Genomic DNA, 27,429 nt, shown 5'->3' on the forward strand with positions numbered 1-27,429 from the left:
CTGTGAGTCTAAGAAAAGCTAGAAAATTACGACCAGTGCCTCTGAAATTTCCATTCTCAGTTCCTTCTGTATCTTTGGGTGCATTACATCTGTTCCTGGTTTGAAAACAGCAGAGCTTTTAGATTTTTACAGAAATCTTAATTTTTGTTTCGTTTACGTAAGTTCAACTAAAGATGAGATGCAGGGTAAAAGTGGATCAGTAACGGAAACGCTGTTGCATATAATACACGTATGATGGAAATTCAGAAGTTAAAACTGGTTACGGTATTGTTTTTAACTTTAAAGTTCATGGACATTTTGATTTTACAGATAGCAACTACCAGTTTTCAGATTCTTTTTCTATTGAGTGTAAAATGCCTAAATCCACTTGAGCATGTCCAAATAGTATTTAAGCATAATATAGTGAAGCACTCCTTGTTCTGCCAAACTGAGATATGTGTTTTGACAGTGCATTTGTTACATTGTAACTTGATTTTGGTTCATAATTTGCGGAATTTCTTTTTATCTTTAAAGTTTTGATATTCTAAGGAATTTTGTTCCTTTGTGCAGGACATTTTTTTTAAAATGGGATTTCAGCCCGTGGTCCAGCAGTTATTAAATTGTAGAAGCCCCATATTTATGATGCTGATTGCCAATGCATTAGTCTTGCACGGCTAATTTCAGCTCAAAAGCTGCAAAGTTGTAAAGTTCCAAAAGCCAACTTCACAAGACCCACATGTTTGAAGCTGGTGCCACTGGTATAGGTCTAGTGCAATATAAAAGCAACTTCTGCCCTGGTTCAGGACCACCTACAGTAATTGTTTTAATTAACTGTAATATTGGTATATTTTTTGAAGTCATAATAGTGGAACTGTCCGCACTTACTGCCATAACACCTCTGAAACTGATAGCAATTACTGGAGTCCGCACTGGTGCAGCTAAATGTGGAAAACCAGAAGTTGCCGTTGGTGCTTCTACGATTCTATGGTGCACTGGTAAAGCCTCTGCAGGCTGCAATCAATTAAAAATCATTGAACTTGTGATGTAATACTGTAAATGTCAGCGTATAAGTTGACCTTTGAAGCCTTCAAAGATCTCCCCAAAAACAGGGGTTGACTTGTACCCCCAAGTATAAAAGTGAACCGCTGGCATGGATGGTCTCCATTTTGAAATGTCATCTGCATCCAACGCAAAGAGGTTGCGGCTTACACTCCCGTGCATCTCTGTAACTCAGCCCATGTCGCCTGCTTGATCCCTCATACTCTGATGTATGGTAGCAGTAAGTAAAGCAGTCATGTGTGGGGTGAAAAATTGAGACTAACTACGAATATGAGCAAAGCATATTGTGGCTGAAATTTATACGCTGAGTATATGCAAAGACATGATTTTTGGGGCTGACAAAATAGGGTCCTCTTATATACCAGGTCAACTTCTAAAAAATGTATTCTTTCATCGCATGTGGGCATCGCTTCCTATGCCAGCATTTATTGCCCATCCCTAATTGCCCTTGAAATTTATTTGCCACTATTTATGTTATATAAGATATAAATTCACTGCTTTTGTTTACTTTGATAATTGCAAGCTTTGAAAATATTTTTTGAAGTTTGTGTTGTCCCAACATTTATTTCGCTCTCTATAACATGATAAAAAGTGAAGGATAATCAGTTCATTTTACCTCCTGGTTTGCTGCCTGTGAGGATATGCTAATGTGACTGGCTGCTTATTCTGTTTAATGACACCACAGTTGCTGGATGCTTCAAGATTCACTTGACTGGGTGCCAGATTTCAAGCTAATGTCAGGAAAGTTGTAATACATGCCACGGAAATCACAGTTTTTGTGGGTATCTTTAAGCTCAGCAGCGAATGGCATTGCTTGGCCACTGAGCGTAAAAGTCTTGGCCATTGTAATGCTGGTGCTGAAAACTAGTTTATTTGTCCAGTTTTGAGTATTGGGATATTGATTGTTAAAGTTTAACCCAGTCTTATAATTGAAATAATAGGAGACTATTTTGATATGTTTCGTGGTCAACAAAATAGCAGCTAGACAAAAGAACTCTTTGGAATCATAGGAACATAGAACTTGGGAGCAGGAGTAGGCAATTTAACCCTGCGAGCCTGCTCTGCCGATCATGAGATGATGGCTGATTTGATGGTGGTGTCAACTGCACTTTCCTGGCTACCTCCCATATTCTCTTCGCAACAAAAACAGAATTACCTGGAAAAACTCAGCAGGTCTGGCAGCATCGGCGGAGAAGAAAAGAGTTGACGTTTCGAGTCCTCATGACCCTTCAACAGAACTGAGTAAAATTAGGAGAGGGGTGAAATATAAGCTGGTTTAAGGTGGGTGGGGAGGGGGGGTGGGTTGTAGGGACAAGCAAGCAGTGATAGGAGCAGATAATTAAAAGATATCACAGACAAAGGAACAAAGAGGTGTTAAAGGTGGTGATATTATCTAAGAGAATGTGCTAATTAAGAATGGATGGCAGGACACTCAAGGTACAGCTCTAGTGGGGGTGGGGTGGAAAGACTGACAGGGCATTACAGGTATACCCTGTCAGTCTTTCCACCCCACCCCCACTAGAGCTGTACCTTGAGTGTCCTGCCATCCATTCTTAATTAGCACATTCTCTTAGATAATATCACCACCTTTAACACCTCTTTGTACCTTTGTCTGTGACATCTTTTAATTATCTGCTCCTATCACTGCTTGCTTGTCCCTACAACGCCCCCCCCCCCACCTTAAACCAGCTTATATTTCACCCCTCTCCTAATTTTACTCAGTTCTGTTGAAGGGTCATGAGGACTCGAAACGTCAACTCTTTTCTTCTCCGCCGATGCTGCCAGACCTGCTGAGTTTTTCCAGGTAATTCTGTTTTTGTTTTGGATTTCCAGCATCTGCAGTAGTTTTTTGTTTTTATCCCATATTCTCTTGTCTATCAAAAATCTATCCAATTCTATCCAACTCAGCCTTGAATAAATTCAATAACTCAGTCTCCACTATTTTCTGGGAAAGAAAACTCCACAGATTAACCACCCTGTGAGATAAAAAAATTCTCCTCATCTGCATCTTAAAAGGGAGGCATCTTATTTTTAAACTCTGTTCCTTAGTTCTAGTCTCCACCACAAAAGAAAACATCCTCCCTATCAAGTCCCCTCAGTTTCAGTGAGATCACCTCTCATTCTTCTAAACTTCACTGGGTATAGGTCCAACTTGTTCAGATATCCTCTTTATCCCAAGAATGAGGAATCCTTGAAGCAGGTCGCCTTCCTTTCTGCACTCTCACCCAGCAAAATGCTATCTGTTAACCTCAAAAGTTGGTATGTTCTGCCATATAATCAGAGGTGTGAAATAACTGCCTTCCCAATTTATTCTAGCCTGGAGGTATCTTTTGTAATAGTGTTTTGATAAGTTTTGAAACTAGTTCATGCAGAATCAGCGGCAGCAGCAACAACTCATGCAGCTGTCATTATTTGAGATTTGGTGAGCAGTATTGGCTTGTATAAGATGATGGTAAATAGAAACGCTGCAGCATTATGTTGTCATCAATGAAGAAAGTCAGAAAATTTCTCTTTCCTTGAGGGAAAAGAAGCATGAAATATGATTCACCAGTTCTGTGATTTTTTTTTTTGTTTAAAAAAACTGGAATGGAATATAGTTAGAAGAAGAAAGAAATCATAAGGTATTTAGAGAGGGATAGACAGTATACATAATAACAGCCACTTGTTTGCTGAATACAATTTTTATGTCATTTTTGTTTTTTTTTGCAGAAGCAGTTATACAGAAGATTCTGGGGATAACTAAACACTACACCTTGACTTCATACCTGGATAGGTAGGTATAGTGCAATGCACAAGGATATAGGAAAGAATAGTGCAATTTTGAATTTAAGGGGAATGTTAATTCTTGGGGAGAGGAGGTGGTTCTAGTTGACAATGTTTTGAAATTATTACTGATTTGAAACAATCTAGGTGTTCCATTAACAGCCTAAGGCATCTGTTAGTTTGATCTCAGTAGGTGACATTTTTTTCCAGTGCTGACAAGTATCATGCCCAAGATCATTCATGTTGAGTGGTGACCATGTGGAATGAACAGTTGTCAACCAGGCTTGATCTTTCAGTTGTATTTTGCCTTCAGATATCGGATAGGGTTCTGAGGATGACAATAAGTTTCTACCTCTAACATGACAGTGGTTGTTTCTTTATGCATGGTCTGAATTGGGAAACACACTATAAGTTTGAGATTGGTATTCAGGGATGCTAAAATAAATGTTTTTTGTGGGCTCTGGAAATCACAAATCCCACCAATTCTAGCTAGATATGTTAAAGGGTTAAAGGATGGTTCCAGGGACATTGGCAGCATAATTCTTTTATCAAGTATTGTGTATCAGGAAATGTATAATTTGTATTGGTGTTCATGGAATAAACTGCTGAATGTGTTCCAAAAGCTATGACACATTCAGAATGTAATCGCTGCATTTCCACCTGTACTACATCATGCACCCCTATCCTTGCAAAGCTCTCTCTCTGGCTGAAAGAGTTGATTTTAAGATAGTCATTATTTTCTCTGAATTCCTTTGCAGGTCATTCCTCACCACCTCTGCAATCACTCCTCCAGCATTATATTCTTACATGCACCCTCCTTTTCTCCAAAACATTAATATACATTTTCCGTCCCACCATCAGTAACTGCCGCTTCACCCAGTCTCCCTAACCCTCTAGAACGCCTTTCTTGGCATCTTTGTCCTTCCCTTCCCTCATGCTTTCAAAAGCTTCCTCAACTGTTCTTTTACCTCTCCATCCATCTTTTCCCTTTCTCTCTCCTGTTGCACACCTCAGTATGAAGCTGTTTGGAATGTCCTATATACAAAGAGCAGTATAGTAATCTATATTTCTATTTTTTATAGCAGGTTAGAAATCTATTTTCATTAAAAAAAATTACCTTACACCTTATAAATTGACAAATTTTGAAATGTTGTACATTAAATTTTAATGTTGATTATCACTGGTTTGGTACTATCTCTTCAATCAATCACCTGATCACAAAACACTGTGCAGCACCGACCAATTTTGACTTGTAGGTTTTCCCAAGTAGAGTACTGAGTGTCACGTGAGACTTCCTTTTTGTACTTAACATGACCCTACTTCAAACATGACACATTGAACAATGTCATGAGAGATCCATTAATATTACATGGAAAAAAAATTAAGTTGATTGAGGTGCATCCTTTAGCAGTAACCAAAACATGTAATGTTCAATAACTATCAAATGGCACTGTATCATCTTGCAAGCAACATTGCTAGATAACAATGAATTCGATGACGCCATGTTTGAGAGCAATCTTCCTGGAGATTGTAATGATTTTTCAAAGAATATTTAGTAGACCGAAAGGAGACAATATAGGGCAGACTCTTTACCATCTGTAAAGAGTAGGTATTTGAATGCACCCCAAATAGTCTGGTCCACGACCAGATTTCTCCACAGCACAATAAATATTGTCAATTCCATCTTCTCAAAGGCATTTTTGCATCTTGAAAATTGTTAGGCCATTGTGACCAGCTGTTCTTTTAATTAAAAAAAAAATGACATCATGTGTTGGACATCATCAATTGCACACTGTCTTTTAATGAAGTCCACATGATTTTGATTAACGTCATTAATCTCTCCATGTCAGGCCAAGCCCATGTCAAAATTGTAACTCCCATCTTCAGGAGGGATATCAGCTGATAACCTAACACATGTTTGCCCTCTTCTAGGTTCTCAGTTCGTCACTCATGCGTTCATTCTCAAATTTATTTGAGGGATTTAATATATGCCTTGTGATTCATTGGATAATTGATTATATATGACAAACTTTCTTCTCTCATATCTTATATTCACAGAACCTTCATTGAGAGCTTTAATAAATATTGTGAATGGAAGGAATTCCTGGTTATATCCCTAGGGGACTTTGATGGTCACAGCTGCTCAATTAGAATTATTGCCATTGATAACTCCTCTGTTTCCTATTATCTAGCAAGTTAATATTCCAATTCTAAATTTCCTTCATGATCCCATGAGATTTCACTTTACCATTAGTTTCATGTAAAAGACCATGTCAACTGTTTTCTGGAGTCAAGATGCATGACATCCACCCATTTGCCTTCATCCAGCAACTATGATACAGCCTTAAAGATTTTAATAAACCTATTGGGAACAACCTGTTTTTTATAATTCCATGTTGGTTCATATTTATTTCCTTTGGTCTCCCTTGGTGCTTTTGATTTGGTTCCTGTATAATAAACTTTATTTTCCTACCCTATCTGTCAAACTAATGTCCTTCTAATTACCAGGTCATGGTTCCCTGTTCTAAGGAAAAAATGAGTCATATTTGGGTGTCCTGTTTCTCCTTTGCCAATGAGTAGATAAAACCTTCTGTCAGAGAACTCTCCTATATTAAAAACGATCACTGTCCAACCTATCAAAATGTTTGCGCTTCTTTCTAGATTCATATGTGAAATTGCACCAAGCATGGATGCTTACAGTATATTTGGGAGCTGTTTCAATTTATACAAATATTATGCACCAGACGTAACCCTGTTTGCATTACCATTGTACGTTTAGATTGGTTTCAAATTTACAGATTTTTCAAGTTCAATGCAATGCAACTGTTATGCAATTTCATTATTCAGTAGGTTAAGTTTTAAATGGCTCGTCACCACGTTTGTTATGTAACACTGATGATGCTGCAGCATGAGCGTTACTCACTGTCTAGCTATATAGAGTTCACCTCTCTATTGGGATAAGACAACTGCACTTCAAAAGGCGAAATAGAGTCTGTTTCCTTTCCTGCCTTTAATATACAAAAAATAGTACACTCCTTTAAGTTATGGCTCTAGTGTGGGGCCTCCATAACCATTGTCAGTGGAGTCAGTGGAATTTTGTATTATTCCTTTATTAACAATAGTGTGGTGAACATCAGAATTGTGCAAATTTAAGTTTGAAATTGAAATGCAACCTTCCTTTAGAAACCTTCAGGAACAGTCCTTTGTCTCTTTCAGTTTAAGCTGCAAACGATGCATTATAATGGGCAATGGAGGAATAGTGGCCAACAAATCCCTTGGATCAAGGATTGATGAATATGATGTAGTAATAAGGTGAGTATATTTTCACATGCCGCATTGGCTCCGAATGGAAACAATGATATGCCTTGGATACTCATTATCCTTTTTTTTCATCAGCATCAGCGATTCAGAAATGAGAGCTAGCCACAATATCATTTTACTTTTCTTGTGGATAAGCAAGCAAGTTTTTCCTTTGAACTTTCTCATTTACTCATGTGTGAAGCTCCATCTTTTACATCTGTTACTACTTCTTTGCAGTCACCCTTGTTTGGTATTGGAGGTGACCTGCCAGCTAACATACAGATATACACAGACACACAAACACACTTTCCATTTGCTTGCTGCATATTCAAACTCCTTTAACCATTTCACTTTGATTGATGGCCAGAGCTTGACCATGTGCTAACCTAACTGAAAATGTTACATCAGAATGGCTGCATTTTAAAAAATCCATATGTTACTAAAATGAATTATTTTTCCTTTCTACCCTTGTTTCCTGTGTTTAAATTTCTGCTGCTGCTTTTGTCTGTCAGGAAACTTTATTGGAGTGAAATGCTTCTTAACTTACTCTAGAAGATTGAGTACAATACAACAGTGCTGGGGCAGTCCATCAATGCTTATAATTAGGCTGTTGCTCAAAATCCACCAAGAGCAGCAGGGTTAAAATAGACTCAGGTACATTATTTACACCAGCAATTTTATTTTTCAAGACTTTCAATCTATATAAGTCAGAATGTATTATTGCTCCATAAAGCCCTTTCTTTCTGTCATCTGATACCACTATGCCTGTGGCCTATTGTCACAGCATAAAATGCCCAATGTAGTTATTTAATACTGGAATGTCACAGAAAACTAGAGTTAAAAGCAGTGGGATTGTTGTGAAATAAAAAAACTTCCTATGTAAACTTGTCACACTGTAATTACTTCCTGCCAGTGGAGGTACTTTAGCACCTGTTTTGCATCCCCAGTTGTTCACTTTGTACTGCAGAGAAACTGATACTCTGCTTCCTAAACTTCTAAAACTTTTGTTCCTTAATTATAAATAATATTAAGGCATCAAAAAATAATGGCATTATTGAGGACTTCAATATTGGGACTAAATAACTTTTGTTACCATGGTCCGTTTAACTCATGGCCATTAATCCTGTTTCAACTGAAGATAATATTTGAAGATGGTCTTGACACAACAACAAAAACTCATTTATATTGTGCCAATAAGGCAGTAAAATGCCCAATGGGGCTTCACAGCAGTGTTAACAAAAAAATTAACACTGAGGAGATATTGGGGCAGGTGACCAAAAGCTTAGTCAATGATGTAGGTTTTAAGGAGTATCTAAAAGAAGAAGGGAGAGATGTTTAGGAAGAGAATTCCAAAGTTTAAGGCCTCGACAGCTGAAAACACAGCCACCACAGAGGTGGAAGTAAGTGGTCTTAGTGATGGCGCACATATGTGATCTCTCTTGACATCAAATAGAACACCAAGGTTGCAACCAACCTGGTTTGACCTCGGCTAGTAGCCAGAGAGACGGATAGAGTCAATGGTGAATGAATGGTGTTTGTGACAGGGCCCAAAGAACATGGCTGTAGTCTTCCCAATGTTTAGTTGGAGGAAATCCCTTCTCATCCAGTATTGGATATTGAACAAGCATCCTGACAATTTAGAGACACTGGAGGGATCGAGAGATGTTGGTGTGGTAAAGCTGGATATTGTCAGTGTATGTACGGACCCGAACGCACTGTTTTTAGGTGATGTGATCAAGGGACAGCAAGTAAATGAGAAATAGGCAGGGACCAAGGCTAGATCCTTAGGAAAGGTAATGATACAGGAGTGGGAAGAGAAGCCATTGCAGGCCATTCTCTGGGAATGTTTACATAGATAAAAATGGATTCTGGCCAGTGCAGTGCCACCTAGCAGGATGGTAGAGGGGCACTGGAGGAGGATGGTGTGATCAGGAAAAGGCTGCAAATCTGTTGAGAAGGACAAGGAGCGACAATTTACCCTGGTCGCAGTCACATAGGATATAAATTGTGACTTTGTTAAGAGCCCTTTCGATTCTGTAGCAGAGTGGAAACCTGATTGGAGGGATTCAAACATGGAGTTATGGGAACGGTATGGATTTGGAAGGTGACAGGATGTTAAAGGTATTTGGAGTGGAAAAGGAGGTTGGAGATTGGGCAGTAGTTTGCAAGGACAGAGGGGTCAAGATTTTTTTTTAAGGAGAGGGCTGGTGATGGCAGATTAAAGAGGAGAGGGGTATAGTACCAGAGGAGAGAGAACCATTTACAATATTAGCTAACATGGGGGGCAGGAGTGGAACTTGGGTGACCCAATGTTAATTGTATCAATTAAGGTTAAGTACATACAGGTGGAGGCATTGATTAGCTCATTACTTGAGCATATATGGATAGACACAGGCACATTTAAAAAATTTATTTACAGGATGTGGGCATTGCTGGCTCGGCCAGCATTTATTGCCCATCCCTAATTGCCCTCAAGAAGCCTTCTTGAACTGCTGCAACCCCTGTGGTGTAGGTGCACCCTCAGTGCTGTTAGGAGGGAGTTCCAGGATTTTGACCCAGTGACAGTGAAGAAGTGATGATATATTTCCAAGTCAGGATGGTGAGTGGCTTGGAGGGGAACTTCCAGGTGGTGGTGTTCCCATGTTTCTATTGCCCTTGTCTTCTAGATGGTAGCAGGCGTGAGTTTGGATGGGGCTGTCTAAGGGGCCTTGGTGAGTCTCTGCAGTACATCTCGTAGATGGTACACACTGCTGTCACTGTTTATCGGTGGTGGAGGGAGTGACTGTTTCTGGGAGGGGTACCAATCAAGCGGGTTGCTTTGTCCTGGATAGTGTCAAGCTCCTTGAGTGTTGTTGAAGCTGCAGTCATCCAGGCAAGGGGAGAGTAATCCATCACACTCCTGACTTGTGCCTTGTAGATGGTGGACTGGGCTTGGGGATTCAGGAGGTGAGTTACTTGCCAAGTAAAGACTGGATCTGGTTTCTTCCTTCAACTGGCTATCAAGAGTACTACAGCCAGCAATTTAGTGGGAATAGGGCCAAGGGAGCAGGAGGTGAATCTCAGAGATAAGTTGAGCTCAGAGAGGGCAGGAGGGGATAAAGCAAAGAAAATAAAGATACAAGTTCAGGGCTAAAGCAGTGAGGAACCTAGAGGAAGCTTGACCTGCTGGGCTGGGAAGAGAGGGAATCTGCAAAGGCAGCTGAATGGATGGTCTCAATCTTAGTGATAGAGAAAGTGCTCATCATACCTATTGTTGCAGGCGAGGGTGGAGGAGGCAGAGGAGAGAGGTTTAAGAAGGTCATTTGTAGTAGAGCAAAAAAGCCTAGAGTTATGTTTGTGTTGGGCAGTTTTGGCAGAAGAGAGAGGGACCAGATAGTGTTTTATTTGGTCATTTGTTAAACCACTTATCCTTCCTATACATTCATGTCGGCATCTGTAAAATTTAAGGAATCAGAGGTGAGGGCCTTACCAGGGGGAAAGATAAGGATCAGAGAGAATAATGGTTTTAATGGAGTTGAGGACATCAAAGGTGGAGGTGAAGGTGTGACTGAGCAGATTGGTAGCTTCAGAAAGATTACCTAAGTGTAATGCCAGAAGAGGTCTATTAGTAAGTTGCAGTATTTGAAATGTACTAAAGGCTATACCATGCTCTCTAGTCTGGGTAACAATACTAACTACTTGAATTTCAGAGGGAAACATCCATTTTTTTGTAGGTATGGATTAGGAGGCGAAGAATCAAAGGTTCAGTTGTAATTAGACTTTGCTGTAACTACTCACGACATCAGATTAATGGTTAAATGTGTAATTAGGATGGCTTCTATTAAAAACCCTACATACGTGTTTGTACAATGTGCACATAGCTTGGTGGAGTCCTGATTACTCTATATTACACCTCAGACACGCTGCTGCATGAATGATATTTAGAAGTCTCTTTTAATCGGTGCCTTCATTGTTCACATATGTGACTAATATATTCGTGCTTAGTTTACAATGAAAAGAAACCAAAAGCTGAAGGTTCTCTAGCCTGCGTGACTCAAATCAAAATATCTACCATGGATCAAATACATAGAATTGCAGAGAGAAAGTTTCACCTCTTTATATAGACATGTTTACAGTCATACTAAATTCAAAATTGATTTTGCTCACATTTTCATAGTTTTTCCTGAGTTTTCATGCTTCTTTCTTCAGATAGACAAAGGTGCTAATCTGTTAGTGTACTGCCTGCAGAGAAGTGTGCCAGTTCAAACCAGGCAGGACACCATACTTATCCCTACCAGCCTTAAGATATACCAAAGATACAATTAAAACAGGATATTGCTTAAATTTTATCTGTGGGTTCAGCCTGAAGCATAGTTCATTTTCAACAAGAGAAATGAGTTCTTCACTACTTTGAGATAAGAGCCCAAAAATTGAGATAGGAGTTTTTGAAATGCATTATTTCAGTAACATTGCTGAACAGCAAGGCACTTTTCTTGGAAGGATACTTTCATTCTTTCCAAAATAAATGTTTCAAAATATGCTCATATTTCAATATATTGAATATTTGTATTAAGGCTGCTAAACCTTGGGTGAAGAATTGTGCACATGGCTACAAACTCCAAGGCACTGCTGTTGACATTGTGATTAATCAGTGCCTTGGAATGAAGTGCAATAATTTTGAACTGGTCTTATTTATTCTATACTCTTAATCCTTTGACATATTGAATAATGTCTCGGAATTACATCACAATGGAGTCTTTGGAGCAGTTGCTGGATATTGATAAAAGTAGTGCATATTAACTGGGTGAAACTCTGCTACCAAAGGCTATTCAACACCACTTCCAAATCTTGTCAATGTCTTTAATTTCCAGCCAATAGCTGCAGTTAACACAAAAGTAATCACAAAAACATCTTGCAGTTGTGATATGCAGTTTTTTTTTGTCCCTGAAAGACTTTACAGGACATGCACAGTCTTGCCAATAGTGGCAGTGGTTAGAGGCTGCTTAATTCTGAATTAATATTTGAGATGTGGGTAAAGACTGGTATTCCCCAATATACTAATTAACTGACTCGTTCTAAGTCGCAATAAAAAGACTGTATATGTTGATAACACAACGACATCTTTCAGATCCACGTAACCTTGTCTATCACCCCTTTAATCCTGTAGGCAGTAGTTTTTCACTAAAACGTATGATTGCAGTAAAAATGTTCTCTGCATATTCTTTTCTTTTACCTTTGCAAACGCCTTGTATAGAGAAATAACTACAAAGGCTGAAACTTAGCTTTATCTGGGAGCTATTGTACACAGTAAACTCAGTCTGTATAATACACCTTATACTGAATAAAGTCTTCAATCAGGGAGATGCTCCTTGTACTGAATAACCTACTGCTTTGGAGAGACACTAAGTTAATGATTTGCTCTGAAAAATGTTTCTTGTAGTGAATAAAATCATTAAGTGATATCTCGTATATTACCCGAGTGAGATGCTCAAGTAGTAAATAAGTTACTCACTCAGTAGGATGCTGCTTGCACAAAAAGAACCCTTACTTGCACTAAATAAATACATACTGAAAGATTTTGTTTGCTTGCCTTCCTAACCTATTGTGAGTGTAAGAACTAGTTTTAAAGACCTCTTTCAGTTCCCCTATGTGAAATGTCTTTTAAGCTGAATAAACTATTATTAATGAACCCATAATTATTACTTTTGTTCAGTTCCTAAGGTTTGATCCAACTTCACTACAAATATTTGTATGTTTTTCCTGCCATTATTTCCCAACTGTGCAACAGTGGAATAGTCAGGAATGAAATTTGTTCCCAATATAAAGTTTTGGTCCTGAGAAAAGCATCTATGGAGCCTTGGTGCTTAGTTGTAGCTTTCAAATTGAGGAGTCTAAGTCCCTTTTGTCTGATTTCCTAAGTTTGCATTTGCCTCGTATAAGAACATAAGAGATAAAAGCAGGGGTAGGTCATTAGATCCCTCGAATCTGCTCCACCACTCAATAAGATCATGGCTGAATTGATTGTGGACTTAATTCCACTTTCTTACCTGCCCTCCAAAGCCCTTGACTCCTATGTCAATCAAAAATCTGTCTAACTTGGCTTTAAACATATTCAGTGATGTGCTGATACTTGAAAGGGAGCTGCTTGGCCATATATTTTACAGGTCACAAATTTAAACTGCTTTGGGGCTGCTCTGCTTTTCAAAAAAGACAAGAAAGACCATAATGCACTTTGCTTCCTTGCAGCTCATACAAAAACTGTCTAGTTTAGCATTTACCATTAAAAGCAGAAACTTCTGGAAATACTCAGCAGGTCAGGGAGCACCTGTGGAGAGAGAAACGGAGTTGACATTTCAGATGGACCTAGTGTCAAAACTGGAAAATGTTTTAGAGATGTAACAAGTTTTAAGCAAGTATAGAGGCGGGGAAAGGACGAAAGTAAAAGGGAAGGTCCGTGATTGTGTGGAAGGCAGATGAGATGTATGACAAAAGGGATGATGGTACAGGCAAAAGATGATGGGAATGGGACAAGTAAAGAAACAAAAGATGGGGTCAGAGAAGGTAGAACTGAAAATGGAATAATTACTCAGCTGTCGTCTGGAAATGTTGAGGGCAGAAGTTATGATCTGAAATTGTTGAGTTCACAAAGCTGTGAAGTGCCTCATCAAAAAAATGAAGTGCTGTTCCTCGAGCTTGCGTTCAAATTCATTAGTGGGGGAGGTGGTGGCATAGTGGTATTGTCACAGGACTAATAATCCAGAGACCTGAATTAATGCTCTTGGGACCTGGGTTCGAATCCCACCATGGCAATTCAATACAAATCTTGACCATGAAGCCATTGTCAATTGTTGTAAAAATCCATCTGGTTCATTAATGTCCCTTAGGGAAGGAAATCTGCTGTCCTTTCCTGGTCTGGGCTACATGTGACTCAAGACCCACAGCAGTTGAGTTGACTCTTAACTGCCCTCTAAAGTGGCCTAGAAAGCCACTCAGTTGTGTCAAACCCCACAGAAAATTTTTTTAGAAGAATGAAACTGGACAGACCACCCGGCATGACTTAGGCATTGGAAACAACAACAGGAAATTCAGCCCTGTCCTACTTACTAACATCTGGGGGCTAGTGCCAAAATTGGGAGAGCTGTCTCACAGACTAGTCCATCAACAGCCTGACATAATCATACTCCTGGAATTATACCTAACAGATAATGTCCCAGACACCACCATCACCATCCCTGGGTATGTCCTGTCCCACTGGCAGAGATCACAGCAGAGGTGGTGGCATAGTGGCATACAGTCAGGCAAGAATTACCCTGGGAGTCCTCAGCATTGACTCCGGACCCTTGAAATCTCATGACATCAGGTCAAACATGGGGCAAGGAAAACTCCTGCTGACTGCCATGTACCGACCCCCCTCCCTTATCTGATGAATCAGTACTCCTCCATGTTGAACACCACTTGGGAGGAAGCCCTGAGGGTGACAGAATGTAATCTAGTTGGGGACTTCAGTGTCCACTATGAAGATTGGCTTGTTAGCATCTCAACAGACTGAGCTGGCTGAGTCCTAAAGGACATAACTGTTAGATTGGGCCTGTGGCAAATGGTGAGGGAACCAACAAGAAGGAAAAACATATTTGACCTCATCCTCACCATCTTGCCTGCCGCAATTGCATCTGTCAGTATCAATAGGAGAGATCACCACATAGTCCTTGTGAAGACGAAGTCCTATCTTCAAATTGAGGATTCCCTAAGTTGTGTTGTGTGGCACCACAATCATGATAAATGGGATAGATTTTGAACAGATCTAACAACTCAAGACTGAGCAACCATGAGGCACTATGGGTCATCAGCAGCACCATAATTGCACTCAACCACAATCTGTAACCTCATGGCCTGGCATATCCTCCACTCTATCATTACCACAAAGTCAGGAATCAATGCTGGTTCAATGAGGAGTGCAGGGGAGCATGCCAGGAGCAGCACCAGGTGTGTATAAAAATGAGGGGTCAACCTGGTGAAGCTACAACACAGGACTACTTATGCACCAAACATCATAAGCAGCGATAGACAGAGCTAAGCGATCCCATAACCAATGGATCAATTGTGAGATTAGTCAAAAAGAAAAGATATTGTGAGATTAGTCAAAAAGGAAAGATATTGTGAGATTAGTCAAAAAGAAAAGGGAAGCATTCATAAGGGCTAGAAGGCTGGGAATAGATGAAGCCCGTGGAGAATATAAAGAAAATAGGAAGAAACTTAAGCAAGGAGTCAGGAGGGCTAAAAGGGGTCATGAAAAGCCACTGGCAACCAGGATTAAGGAAAATCCCAAGGCCTTTTATACATATGTGAAAAGCAAGAGGGTAGCCAGGGAAAGGGTAGGCCCAATCAGGGACAGAGGTGGGAATCTGTGTGTGGAGCCAGAGGAAATGGGAGAGATACTAAATGAATACTTCTCATCAGTATTCACCAAAGAGAAGGACTTAGCGGTCGATTTGTCTAGGGAAGAGTGTGTAGATAGCCTGGATCATGTTGAGATCAAAAAAGAGGAGGTGTTAGGCGTCTTGAAGAATATTAAGGTGGATAAGTCCCAGGGCCAGATGGGATCTACCCCAGAGTACTGAGGGAGGCAAGGGAGGAGATTGCTGGGGCCTTGACAGAAATCTTTGTATCCTCACTGGCTATGGGTGAGGTCCCAGAGGGCTGGAGAATGGCCAATGTTGTTCCATTGTTTAAGAAGGGTAGCAGGGATAATACAGGAAATTACAGGTCGGTGAGCCTTACGCCAGTGGTAGGGAAATTATTGGATCAGATTCTTCGTGACAGGATTTACTACCATTTGGAAGCAAATGGGCGTATTAGTGAGAGGCAGCATGGTTTTGTGAAGGGGAGGTCGTGTCTCACTAACTTGATCGAGTTTTTCAAGGAAGTGACAAAGATGATCGACGATGGAAGGGCAGTGGATGTTATATACATGGATTTCAGTAAGGTCTTTGACAAGGTCCCTCATGGCAGACTGGTACAGAAGGTAAAGTTGCACGGGATCAAAGGTGAGCTGGCAATATGGATACAGAATTGGCTTGGTCATAGAAGACAGAGGGTAGCAGTGGAAGGATGCTTTTCTGAATGGAGAGCTGTGACTAGTGGAGTTCCGCAGGGATCAATGCTGGGACCTTTGCTGTTTGTAGTATACATAAATGATTTGGAGGAAAATGTAACTGGGCTAATTAGTAAGTTTGCAGACGACACTAAGGTTGGAGGAGTTGCAGATAGCGAAGAGGATTGTCAAAGGATACAACGGGATATAGATCAGTTGGAGACTTGGGCGGAAGAATGGCAGATGGAGTTTAATCCGGACAAATGCGAGGTAATGCATTTTGGAAGGTCTAATACAGGCAGGAATTATACAGTAAATGGCAGAACCCTTAAGTGCATCGACAGGCAGAGGGATCTGGGTGTACAGGTCCACAGGTCACTGAAAGTGGCAACGCAGATGGATAAGGTAGTCAGGAAGGCATATGGCATGCTTGCCTTCATTGGCAGGGGTATTGCGTATAAAAGCTGGGAAGTCATGCTGCAGCTGTATAGAACCTTGGTTAGGCCACACTTGGAATATTGCATGCAATTCTGGTCGCCACATTACCAGAAGGATATGGAGGCATTGGAGAGGGTGCAGAGGAGGTTTACCAAGATGCTGCCTGGTCTGGAGGTTATTAGCTATGAGGAGAGGTTGGAGAAACTCGGATTGTTCTCACTAGAGCGACGGAGATTGAGGAGCGACTTGATAGAAGTTTACAAAATTATGAGTGGCATGGACAGAGTAGATAGTCAGAAGCTTTTTCCCAGGGTGGAAGAGTCAATTACTAGGGGACATAGATTTAAAGTGAGAGGAGAAAACTAAAGCGGAGATGTGCGGGGCAAGTTTTTTATGCAGAGGGTAGTGAGTGTCTGGAATTCGCTGCCAGAGGAGGTGGTGGAAGCAGGTACGATAGTGGTGTTTAAGAGGCAGCTTGACAAATACATGAATAGGAATAGAGGGATACGGACCCCAGAAGTGCAAAATGTTTTAGTTGACGGGCAATATGATCGGCGCAGGCTTGGAGGGCCGAAGGGCCTGTTCCTGTGCTGTACTTTTCTTTGTTCTTTGTTCATTGTAAATGTAAGCTCTGCAGTCCTGCCACATCCAGTCATGAATGGTGGTGGACAATTCAACAACTCACTGGAGGAGCAGGCTCCACAAATATCCCCATCCTCAATGATGGGGGAGCCCAGCAGATCAGTGCAAAAGATAAGGCTGACGCATTTGCAACAATCTTTAGCCAATAGTGCCGAGAGGATGATCCATCTTGGCATACTCCGGAGCTCTCCAGCATTACAGAAGCAAGTCTTGAGCCAATCTAGTTCAGTCCACTTGATATCAAGAAACAGCTGAAGGCACTGGACACTGCAAAGGTTATGGGCCCTGACAGTATTCCGGCAATATTACTGATGACTTGTGCTCCAGAGCTTGCTGCGCCCCTAACCAAGCTGTTCGAGTACAACTACAACACTGGCATCTACCCGGCAATGAGGAAAATTGCCCAGGCGTGTCCTGTACACAAAAAGCAGGACAAATCCAACCTGACCAATTACCGCCCCATCAGTCTACTCTCAATCATCAGTAAAGTGATGGCAGGGGTCATCAATAGTGCTATCAAGCGACACTTGCTCAGCAATAACCTGCTTACACTCAGTTTGGGTTCTGCCAGGGTCACTCAGCTCCTGACCTCATTATAGTCTTGGTGCAAAGATGGACAAAAGAGATGAACTCCAGAATTGAGGTGGGAGTGACTGCCCTTGACATCAAGGCAACATTTGACTGAATGTGGCATCAAGGAACCCTAGCAAAAATGGAATTAATGGGAATCAACAGAGAAAGTCCTCGTGGGTTGGAGTCATACCTAGCACAAAGGTCGTGGTTGTTGGAGGTCAATATTGCAGTTCCAGTATATCACTGCAAGAGTTCCTCAGGGTAGTGACCTAGGCTCAACAACCATCATCTGCTTCATCAATGACCTTCCTTCCATCATAAGGTCAGAAGTTGGGATGTTTGCTGATGATTACACAATGTTCAGTACCATTCGTGACTCCTCAGATACTGAAGCAGTCCATGTCCATATACAGCAAGACCTGGACAACATCCAGGCTTGGGCTGCCAAGTGGCAAGTAACATTCATGCCACACAAGTGCCAGGCAATGACCATCTCCAACATGAGAGAACCTAACCATTGCCTTTTGACATGCAATGGCATTACCATCACTGAATCCTCCATTATCAACATCCTGGGAGTTACCATTGACCAGAAGTTGAACTGAACGAGCCATATAAAAACACTGAAGTTACAAGAGCTAGTCAGGGTCTCGGAATCCTGCGGAGAGTAACTCACCTCCTGACTTCCCAAAGCTTGTCCACCATCTTCAAGGCACAAGCCAAGAGTATAATGAAACACTCCTCACTTGCCTGGATCCAACATCAGCTCCAACAACACTCAACATCTGGAACAAAGCAGCCTGCTTGATTGGCACCCCATCTACAAACATTCACACTCTCCACCAGTGACACACAGTGGCAGCAGTGTGTACTATCTACAAGATGCACTGCAGGAGCTCACAAAAGCTCCTTATAAGGTGCTTTCCAAACCCACAACCACTATCATCGAGAAGGACAAGGGCAGCAGACACTTAGGAACAACACCACCTGAAAATTCCCCCCTGTACCACTTAGCTTCCTGACAGAAATATATTGTTGTTCCTTCACTGTCACTGGGTCAAAATCCTAAAACTCCCTCCCCAACAGCGCTGTGGGTGTACCTATACCACATGGACTCCAGCGGTTAAAGAAGGCAGCACATCACCACCTTCTCAAGGGCAATTAGGGATAAGCAATAAATGCTGGCCTCGCCAGCGACATCCACATCCCATGAATGAATTTAAAAAAGCACAATGTAGGAGGCCAAGGATAGAGTGGCCGATGTGGGACAGAGAATTAAAATGACAGGTGACGGAAGCACGGGCTCACACTTGCAGACTGAATAGAAGTGTCCTTGCAAAGCAATCACCATTGTATGTTTGGACTATTCAATATATGTTCAAACTCCAATAGGGGATACCACATGTAAGCAATGAATATAGTATATTAGATTGAAAGAAGTACAACTTATGAGTGGCCTTAAAACCCCTTAGACATTGTTATCTACCTTTAGAGGATGGATGGAACTTTAATTGAAACCTGTCATGTAGATCATAGTTAATTTATTTGGTTCAGTTTTTTTAAAAGACCGATCAGTGACGCAGACATGAAGGTCTTCCTGAAATTCTGAAATTAATGTTTATCTTTGTGATCTGTTTATTCTTGTGGCTGCAAATGTTGAGCAGATCTGTGTGTATATGGATGTGCATGTATTAAATAATACACCTCCACATTTCCTTCCCCCTCCCCCACCAAGTCTCGGACCAAGGCAGATTTTTCAACTGTGACCAAGGCAACAAATGGCTCAAAAGTCTGGACTGGTGTGCTGCTTTGGGCTGCATTACAGTGCTTCAGTTGGAGTTTGATAAAAGAGGGACTTTTAAGAGTTAATTTCTATTTAAAGTCTAATCTTTCTTTAATTTAGCAACTAACTAAAAGTTGCTCTTTGGGTTGGAAGAAGGTAAGTTTTAGTCCAGCTTTAAAACAGGGGTTAAATAGGCTCTGCTTGCAGCTGCAGCTAGTAAGTTAGTTAATTGGCTTAAACAGTTTTTCAGAAGCTAGACCCAGACAGTATAAAAAGCAAGCCATCTACATTGCTGTTTTGGGCTGCATTAGAGTGCTTCAGTTGGAATTTGGTGAGAGAGGGAGTTTGCTGAAGAGGGAAGGAGGTGATCCTTTCATTTTCTACCTTTCCTCAGTAAGAAGAGTAGCGGCCTTGGTAAGTAGGACCTGGCAAGTATTTCTTCTGTGCTTAATATTCTCCAAACTAGAGGAAGGAAAAGTAAAGGGAGTAATTTAAGGGTGAGTCATGGTGGGCAGCTTGGCCAAGTGGAATGCTCCTCCTGTGAGATATGGGAAGTCAAGGACACTTCCAGTGTCCAGAGCGACCATGTGAGCAGGAAGCCCAGCTGCAGCTACCTGAAATCCGTGTTTCAGAGCTGGAGCTGCACCTGGAGTCACTGTGGAGCATCCGCAAGAATGAGATCTTTGTGGATAGCACGTCCAGTGAGGTGGTCACACCGCAAGTAAAGAGTGCACAGGCAGAAAGGGGATGGGTGACTGCCAGACAGAGTAAAAGCACTAAGCAGGTAATGCAGGAGTCCTCTGGGTCCATCTCCCTCTCTAACAGATTTTCCAGTTTGGATTCTGGTGGGGGGGATGATTTCTCAGGGGAATGCAGCAAGAGCCAAGTCCATGGCACCATGAGTGGCTCAGCTGCCCAGAGTGGGGGAGAAAAGAGTGGGAGGGCAATAGTGATAGGGGATTCTATCATAAGGGGAACAGATAGATGTTTCTGCAGCCACAGATGTGATACCAGAAGGGTATGTTGCCTCCCTGGTGCCAGGGTCAAATATGTCACTGAGCGGCTGCAGGATATTCTGAAGGGGGAGGGTGAACAGCCAGAGGTTGTAGTCCGGATCAGTTCCAATGACATTGATAAAAAGAGGGATGTGGTCTGAAAGCAGAATATAGGGAGTTAGGAAATAAAAGAGCAAGACCCAAAGGTAATCTCAGGATTCAGTTCAGGAATAGGAGAATAGACCAGATGAATGCATGACTGGAGAGGTGGTGTAGGAGGGAGGGATTTAGATTCCTGAGACATTGGGACCAATTCTGGGGAAGATGGAACCTATACAAACTGGACGTGTTGCACCCCGGCAGGACCAGGACCAATATCCTTGCAGGGGTATTCACTAGTACTGTAGGGGAGGGTTTAAACTGGATTGGCAGGGTGATAGGAACATGAGCAGGAAGACACAAGAAAGAGAAACAAAGATAGGAATTTAAGACAGAAAAGTAGAGAGCAAACATGGAAGGCAGAGGAAACGAGAGCTAGCAGCAAATAGGGCCATAGTACAAAAAAGTCTTGTCAAAATGTTAGAAAGACAAGCCTAAAGGCACTGTATCTGAATGCACGATGTATTTGCAATAAAGTAGACGAATTAACAGTGCGAATATAGTAACCGGGTACAATATGATTGCGATTATGGAGACATGGCTACAGGGTGACCAAAGCTGGGAACTGAATCTCTAAGGGTACTTGATATTTAGGACTGACAGGCAAAATGAAAAGGAGGTGGCATGGCATTGTTAGTTAAGGATGAAATCAGTGCGATAGTGAGAGAGGAGATTGGCTCAGAAAATCTGAATATAGAATCAGTCTAGGTGGAGCTAAGAAGCAACAAAGGGTAGGAAATATTAGTGGGAGTTGTCTATAGGCCTTCAAACAACAGAAAGTTAGAGATGCATGTAACAAGGGTGCTACAGTAATCATGGGTGACTGATCTACATATAGACTGGGCAAACCAAATTAGCAATAATACTGTGGTGAATGAATTCCTGGAGTGTGTACGAGATTTTTTTTTAGACCAGCACGTCGAGTGTCCGACTAGAGAACAGGCCATCCTAGATTTGGTATTGTGCAATGAGATGGGTTTAATTAACAATCTTGTTGTGCGGGTTCTTTAGGGAACAGTGACCATGACATGATAGAATTCTTCATTAGGATTGAAAGTGAAGTAGTCCAATCTGAAACTAGGGCCTTAAAACTTAATAAAGCAAACTATAAAGGTATGAGTTGAGTTGCCTAAGATAGATTGGGGAACTTCATTAAAAAACATGATGGTGGATAGACAATGGTTAATATTTAAGCAACGAATGTATGCATTGCAACAGTTATACATTCCTTTCTGGCACAAAAACACAACAGGAGAAGCGGCCCAACCATGGCTAACAAAAGAAATGAAGGATAATAGTAGATTCAAAGAGGAGTCATATAAAGTTGCTAGAAAAAGTAGCAAGCCTGAGGATTGGGAGCAGTTTAGAATTCAGCAAAGGAGGACCAAGAGTTTGATTAAGAGGGGAAAAATAGAGTTTGAGAGTAAATCTGCAAGGAGTATAAAAGCAGACTGCAAAAGCTTCTATAAGTATGTAACAAGAAAAAGATCAGTGAAGACAAATGTAGGTCCCTTACAGTCTGAAACGGGAGAATTTATAATAGCAAGGAAATAGCAGAGCAATTAAGCAACTACTTTTGTTCTGTCTTCGTGGAGGAAGACACAAATACCTTCCCAGAAATACTAGAGAACCAAGAGTCTATTGAAAAGGAGGAATTGAAGGAAATTAGTATTTCGAAAACAATAGTGCTAGAGAAATTAATGGAACTGAAAATCGATAAATCCCCAGGGCCCGATAATCCAGGGTACTAAAGGAGGTGGCCATGGAAATAGTGGATGTGTTGGTTGTCATCTTTCAAAATACTGTAGATTCTGGAATGGTCCCGGCAGATTGGAGGGTGGCAAATGTAACCCCACTATTTAAAAAAGAGAGAGGGAGAAAACAGTGAATTACAGACCGGTTAGCCTAACCTCAGTAGTAGGGAAAATGTTAGAGTCTATTATAAGGGATGTGATAATAAGACATTTAGAAAATATCAACGCGATTAGACAAAGTCAGCATGGATTTATGAAAGGGAAATCATGTTTGACAAACCTATTGGAGTTCTTTGAGGGTGTAACTAACAGAATAGATAAGGGAGAACCAGTAGGCGTGATGTATTTGGATTTTCAGGAAGCTTTTGATAAAGTCCCTCATAAGAGGTTAGTGTGTAAAATTAAAACACATGGGATTGGGGGTAATTTATTAGCATGGATTGAGAATTGGTTAGCAGACAGGAAACAGAGTAGGAATAAATGGATCTTTTTCAGAGTGGCAGGCGGTGACTGGTGGGATACCACAGGGACCAGGGCTTGGGTCCCAGCTATTCACAATATATGTCAATGATTTGGATGAGGGAACCAAATGTAATATTTCCAAATTTGCTGTCGACATGAAACTTGGTAGGAATGTGAGCAATGAGGAAGGTGTTAACAGGCTTCAAGGCGATTTAGGCAGGTTGAGTGAGTGGGCAAATACATGGCAGATGCAGTGTAACGTGAATAAGTGTGAAGTTATCCACTTTGGTAGGGAAAACAGAATGGCGGAGTATTATTTAAATGGTGATAGATTGGGAAATGTTGATGTACAGAGGGATCTGGGTGTCTTTGTACACTAATCACTAAAAGCAAGCAGTTAAGAAGGCAAATGGCATGTTGGCCTTCATTGCAAGAGGACTTGAGTACAGGAGGAAGGATGTCTTTCTTCAGCTGTACAGGGCCTTGATGACACCAGACCTGGAGTATTGCGTGCAGTTTGGTCTCCTTACTTAAGAAAGAATATACTTGTCATAGAGGGAGTGCAGTGAAAGTTCACCAGACTGATTCCTGGGATGGCAGGATTGTCGTATGAGGAGAGATTGGGCCAACTATGCCTGTCTTCACTGGAGTTTAGAAGAATGATTGGAGACCTCATTGAAACATATAAAATTCTGACAAGGATGGACAGACTGGATGCAGGGATGATATTTCCTCTGGCTGGGGGGATCTAGAACAAGGGGTCACAGTCGCAGAATATGGGGTAGACCATTTAGGACTGAGATGAGGAGAAACTCCTTCAGTCAGAGGGTGGTGACCCTATGCAATTCTCTACCACAGAAAGCTGTGGAAGCCAAGTCACTGAATATATTTAAGAAGGAAATAGATTTCTGGTTTCTAAAAGTGTGAAGGCGCATGGAGAGAGCGCAGAAGTGTGGCGTTGAGGATCAGCCATGAATATATTGAATAGTGGAGCAGGATCGAATGACCTACTGCTGCCCCTATTTTCTATGTTGCTATGAAAGTCATAAAGAGAGAGGAAGTACTCGAAGGGTTGAAATCCTTTAAAGTTGCAAAGTCACCAGGGCCAGATGGATTGTTTCCGAGGCTGCTGAAGGAAGTCAGGGAGGAGATAGCAGATGCTCTGAGGATGATTTTCCAATCTTCACAAGAGGAGGTACCGGAAGACTGGAGAAATGCAAACATAGTTCCATTGTTTTAAAAGGGACCAAAGAAAATACCAAACAATTACAGGCCAGTTAGTCTTACATTGGTGGTGTGCAAATTAGTAGAATCAACCCTGAGAGATAGGATTAACTGTCATGTGGAAAGGCATGGACTAGTCAGGGATGGTCAGCATGATTTGTTAAAGGAAGGTCTTGCCTCACAAATTTGGTTGAATTCTTTGAGGAAGTGACAAGAAGGATTGATGAAGGTAGTGCAGCGGATGTTGTGTACATGGATTTTAGCAAGGCACTTGACATGGTCCCACATGGCATATTGGCCAGGAAAGTAAAAGCCAATGGGATTCAGGGTAATGTGGCAAACTGGATAAAAGGTTGGCTTTGTAACAGGAAACAAAGGGTCATGGTCGATGGATGCCCTTGCGAATGGAAAGTTGTCTCAAGTGGTGTTCCACAGGACTCGGTGTTCGGACCCTTGCTGTTTGTGTTATATATTAACGATTTGGACGTGAATGCGAGGGGCACGATTGGGAAATTTGCAGATGACACAAAGATTGGCCGAGCAGTGGATAGTGTAGAGGATAGCCATAATCTCCAAAACGATATAGATGGGTTGGTGGAGTGGGCGGTAAAGTGGCAGATGGATTTTAACATAGAGAAGTGTGAGGTCATACATTTAGGGAGGTCAAACAGTTACAGGGATTACACAATAAATGGGAATATACTAAGAGGGGTAGATGAAGTGAGAGATCATGGCGTACAAGTACATAGGTCCCTGAAGGCAGCAGTTCAAGTAGACAGGGTTGTAAAGAAGGCATATGGAATGCTCTCCTTCATTGGCAGAGGTATAGAATATAAAAGTAAGGATATAATGTTGGAATTGTATAAAACACTGGTGAGGCTACAACTGGAATATTGTGTGCAGTTCTGGTCACCACATTACAGGAATGACATAATAGCTCTGGAGAGAGTACAGAGGAAGTTTACAAGAATGTTGCCAGGGTTCGAAAAGTGCAGCTACGAGGAGAGATTGGATAGGTTGGGGTTATTTTCCTTAGAACAAAGAAGGCTGAGAGGTGACTTGATTGAGGTGTACACAATTATGAGGGGAATAGATAGAGTGGACAGGATAAAATTATTTCCCTTGGTGGAAAGTTCTAGAACCAGGGGACATAGATTCAAGATAAGTGGCAGAAGATGTAGGGGGGACATGAGGAAGAACTTTTTTATGCAGAGGGTAGTGGGTGTCTGGAATTCGCTGCCCAAGTTGGTAGAGGCAGAAACTCAAAACTCTTTTAAACTGGATCTGCACCTTAAGTGCTGTAAGCTGCAGGGCTATGGGGCGGGTGCAGGAAGATGGGATTAGAAAGGGCACCTGGGTGTCCTCGGGCTGGCATGGACAAGATGGGCCGAATGGCCTTCTTCTGTGCTGTAACTTTTCTATGGAAAATGGATATGGGCTTTTGCTATGTGTGATCAAACCATACCCACTGCTACCTATGCAGGTAGCATGCAAACTTCATGCTGCCTGCCCATTTACATGATTGCAACACAAATTGCATTGTTGAGTGGCTGCATGCCTTAGCCAGAAGCACAAAATCTTGACAAGCTAGCCTGTACTACTTAAAGCCAGCCTACACCTCTTAAAAGGTTTGTGACTGCAACAGCTGCTGGAAGAGGCTAGGTAAAAGTGTCTGACAGGCAAGAAGAGTGACTATGTGCAACAGAGGGGGAGTGGGCTCCAAGGTTCTCTGACACAGCATTCGAGGCCTGGCAAAAGCAGGGGCAGCAGATGGCCGTTGCGGTCTAGCCCCAAGGACTTGGATGCACGCAAGAAGTTCATTGACCTCGCACAAGTGGTCATGGTCAACAAATGCATCTTCAAATGCCATACCCCAGCAATTGCGCCCATTAGTCTGACACTCTGCTCATTGTAACACATTCTCATCACTTGCCTATCAACAGCCTCTATCAATTATGACTCATATCTCACATTCAAAGCTTTACCTCACTCTTTCAAATTTAGCACTGCTGGAGCCTTAAACCTACATCTCAGAGCCCGAGCACTTTGCCACCTATTCAACCATGACAGCCACATTACTTAAACACATTGCACCACATTCATTGATGCACATCCCTCTGTCTTGCAGGACAAGGTGGCACAAAACCACAAGCAGCATTGCCTAACCAGTGGAAGACGAGCACAGCTGCATGTTCTCACCTTGATGGCAGCTATGGTACTCGCCATCATTGGAACCATCATCACTGAGGGTGTGGCCAGCAGCAGGGCTGAAAGTATCAAAGATGATGGTATCCTTTTACCTATTCCCCTTTGTCACATTCCACCTCCCCCTCATCCTCTTTTGATTTACAGGTGCTGAAAGATGGTGTAAAAATGCACCACTTGTTTTCCCCCCACCCCCCCTCACTGAAACCCTAGCCTTGTGTCTTTCTCTTTTCAGATACCCAAGAACAAGCATTTCCACCTGGGCAGGCAGTGTTGCAGGAGCAAGATGTGGAAATAGAATTGGATGATGAAAACACCCATCAGTTCCTCTCTCACTTGGAGCCACCAGCTCAGATACTGAAACAATGCATACTTTAAAAACTAGCTTAATGATGGGATCTGCAGATGCTGACACACTGAGCAGGAGTGGTTCGCAGCCAGAACTCGGAGACAGAAGTCTTGCAAGTTCAGCTGGTTGTCAGGAACGCTCAGACTGCTACCAGTGTTTAAAGGGAATTTGCAGGATCTCACAGCAGTCCAGCCATCTGTCCTTCAAAACATGCAGTTCGATTGGAAAAGCAGCAAGAGAGTGTGGGAGACAGAATCTGTGAGGAGCTGCTCCTCCAATCACCGATTACGTCTTTCCCACGCTGCTGCTTCAGCTCCTCCAATGATAGGTTCCCTCTTTCATGGTCTTGCTGCTCTTTCAGAATCAGAATCTATGGTTGAAGGAGCAGCAAAGGCAAGAGGTAGGGAATCTATCACTGGCAGAGCTGGAGCAATTATCCTAGATTAACCTGTTCAATTGGAGCTTTCAACATCCTCTGGGACTGGGATGAGGCCTAGACAAAAAAATTAGAGAAAAAAAATTGAGGTGAATCTGATCTTAATTTGTTAATGTAAATTGAGAATCGTATTTAGGTGATGATGGTCGGGCAGGCAATCTTAGCTCATGGGTGGTGGCACCTTTCCTCTTTTTACTGAAGCATGATGTACATAAAATTTTTTTTAAAATAGCCGAAA

The 27,429-nt window shown here is 41.7% G+C and overlaps 1 protein-coding gene across 11 annotated transcripts in view; it reads left to right on the top strand.

The window, feature by feature from the left end:
* st3gal3a (ST3 beta-galactoside alpha-2,3-sialyltransferase 3a) overlaps positions 1-27,429 on the top strand; it is a 681,850-nt gene that overhangs the window by 448,582 nt on the left and 205,839 nt on the right. For 10 of the 11 annotated variants that reach the window (XM_078560881.1, XM_078560878.1, XM_078560887.1 and 7 more), the window contains 2 exons: positions 3,748-3,811; positions 7,018-7,113. In XM_078560881.1, the coding sequence (XP_078417007.1) occupies positions 3,748-3,811; positions 7,018-7,113 (160 nt within the window). The remainder of the gene's footprint in view (positions 1-3,747; positions 3,812-7,017; positions 7,114-27,429) is intronic. The other variant, XM_078560884.1, reaches the window with a different exon arrangement.

This window comes from Cetorhinus maximus, chromosome 17 (genome assembly GCF_964194155.1).
Source record: "Cetorhinus maximus chromosome 17, sCetMax3.hap1.1, whole genome shotgun sequence".
NCBI classification, from domain to species: Eukaryota; Metazoa; Chordata; class Chondrichthyes; order Lamniformes; family Cetorhinidae; genus Cetorhinus; species Cetorhinus maximus.